Source organism: Cariama cristata, unplaced genomic scaffold (assembly GCF_000690535.1).
Source record: "Cariama cristata isolate BGI_N322 unplaced genomic scaffold, ASM69053v1 scaffold27520, whole genome shotgun sequence".
Classification (NCBI taxonomy): domain Eukaryota; kingdom Metazoa; phylum Chordata; class Aves; order Cariamiformes; family Cariamidae; genus Cariama; species Cariama cristata.
The window spans coordinates 335-1,966 of record NW_009596756.1 but is presented as its reverse complement, the minus strand read 5'-3'; the positions used below and the strand labels follow the sequence as shown (position 1 = coordinate 1,966).

Below are 1,632 nucleotides of genomic sequence, written 5' to 3'. Positions count from 1 at the left end.
CCCAGCCATGTGGAGCCTCCAATGCCACAGTGGCCACCCCCCATGGAGCCCCCGCTTGCCCCCTGGCTCCCATTCCATTTTCTTTTTCAGGTGCAGGATTTTGGTCTGAAGCATCTCCTGAACATGGGCAGCCTGCGCCTCCTCTCGCTGGCCGGTGAGAACCCCCCTCACTCCCCCAGGACTGGGGTGACCGGGTCCCCATGGGGAGTGGGGACAAGGGCAGCCGTGGGGACAGCCAGCACCCCCTGTCCTCAGCATGGCGCAACACCTGCGTCCTCCTGAGCCATCAGGGGAATCCACACCCACCTCAGCTCCCCAGGGATGGGTCCATGGCTGGGCTTTTGGGGTGCTGGGCTTTTTTGGGGTGCTGTTGTGTTTGCGGTGCTGTTTTGGGGAGTTCTGGTTTTTGGGGTGTTGGTGTTTTGGGGTGCGGGTTTTTTTTGTATGCTGTTCTTTTTGGGTGGTGGTATTTGGGGCATGCTGGTGTTTTGGGGGTGCTGATGTTTTGGGGTGACAGAGCACCTTGTCTGCTTGCAGGCTGCCCCTTGCTGACCACCACAGGGCTGTCGGGGCTGGTGCAGCTGCAGGAGCTGGAAGAGCTGGAGCTCACCAAATGCCCCGGGGCCACCCCGGAGCTCTTCAAATACTTCTCCCAGCACCTTCCGTGCTGCATGGTGATCGAGTAGTGCCGGATTTGGCTGCCCCGCTCCTGCGCCCACCCTGCCGCCACCCTGTCTGACATCGCCCACCCCATTTCTTTCCGTCTGCTGGGGGATGTGAACGATGCCATCGATTACAACTGACCCTGGACAACCCTCGTATTGATGTCCCAGAGGGACATGGGTCTCCGGGAGGAGATGGGGGACAGCATCACCCCTCACCGGAAGCCCCCCCGGGTACCCTGTAAATTCTCCCCACGCTGCCACCATTGCTTGTTCTCCTCCTGGTGTCCTGCTAATCCCTTCCAGATGGACAAACAGACATCATGGAAAGCCGAAGGGGTAAGGTGATGGCAGCATGACCTCCCCCAGACGCTTCCTGCTCCCTCTGCCCCAGTGCTGAGCGGGCACACGGCCCCGCTGCCAAGGATGCTCCTGGGGACCAAAGGATGGGCAAGAGGAGGATGCTTATTCTTGGCACCCGTGGGTGGTGGCAGAGGCTGGATGGGTCCCCTCACATCCCCAGAGCAGGTCACCAAGCCACCCCCCTCCCCATGCTGTGTGTCCCCTCCGAGCCCCCGGCCCTGCCCTTGGGCGCCCAGTGCTTTCTCCTGGTGAACAGGATGTTTTTCGCCACCCGCCCACCCACTTGCTGCCCTCGCATGCTCGCTTGCTTCAGTCTCGTGGTACGGCAGGCTCCAGGGTACCTGGCAGGGGACGGGACAGCCCCCACTTGGCCCCTCCATATGGCTTCATCCCAGCCAGGTCCTGCCCCAGGAGCCAGGCTCTCCTGGCAAGCATCCTCCCTCACCCTGGGGACCCCACTGCACCCCAGTTTGCGTGGCGTCAGTGGGCCAGTGCTGCTCCCCACGGGATGCTGACACCAAGAAGCAACCCGTCCAGCTGGGGTGAGACATCTTGGGAGACCGGGGCCAGGTCTGAGCCACCGCGGGGACATCAGCAGCACAGAGAC

At 62.3% G+C, this 1,632-nt stretch overlaps 1 protein-coding gene across 1 annotated transcript in view; it reads left to right on the top strand.

Annotated features, from left to right (window-relative positions):
* The window catches only part of FBXL16 (F-box and leucine-rich repeat protein 16), a 3,579-nt gene extending 2,893 nt beyond the window's left edge, over positions 1–686 (top strand). The window contains exons 4-5 of the mRNA XM_009707396.1: positions 91–154; positions 538–686. Of these exons, the coding sequence (XP_009705698.1) occupies positions 91–154; positions 538–686 (213 nt within the window). The remainder of the gene's footprint in view (positions 1–90; positions 155–537) is intronic.
* The last annotated feature ends 946 nt before the right edge of the window (positions 687–1,632 follow it).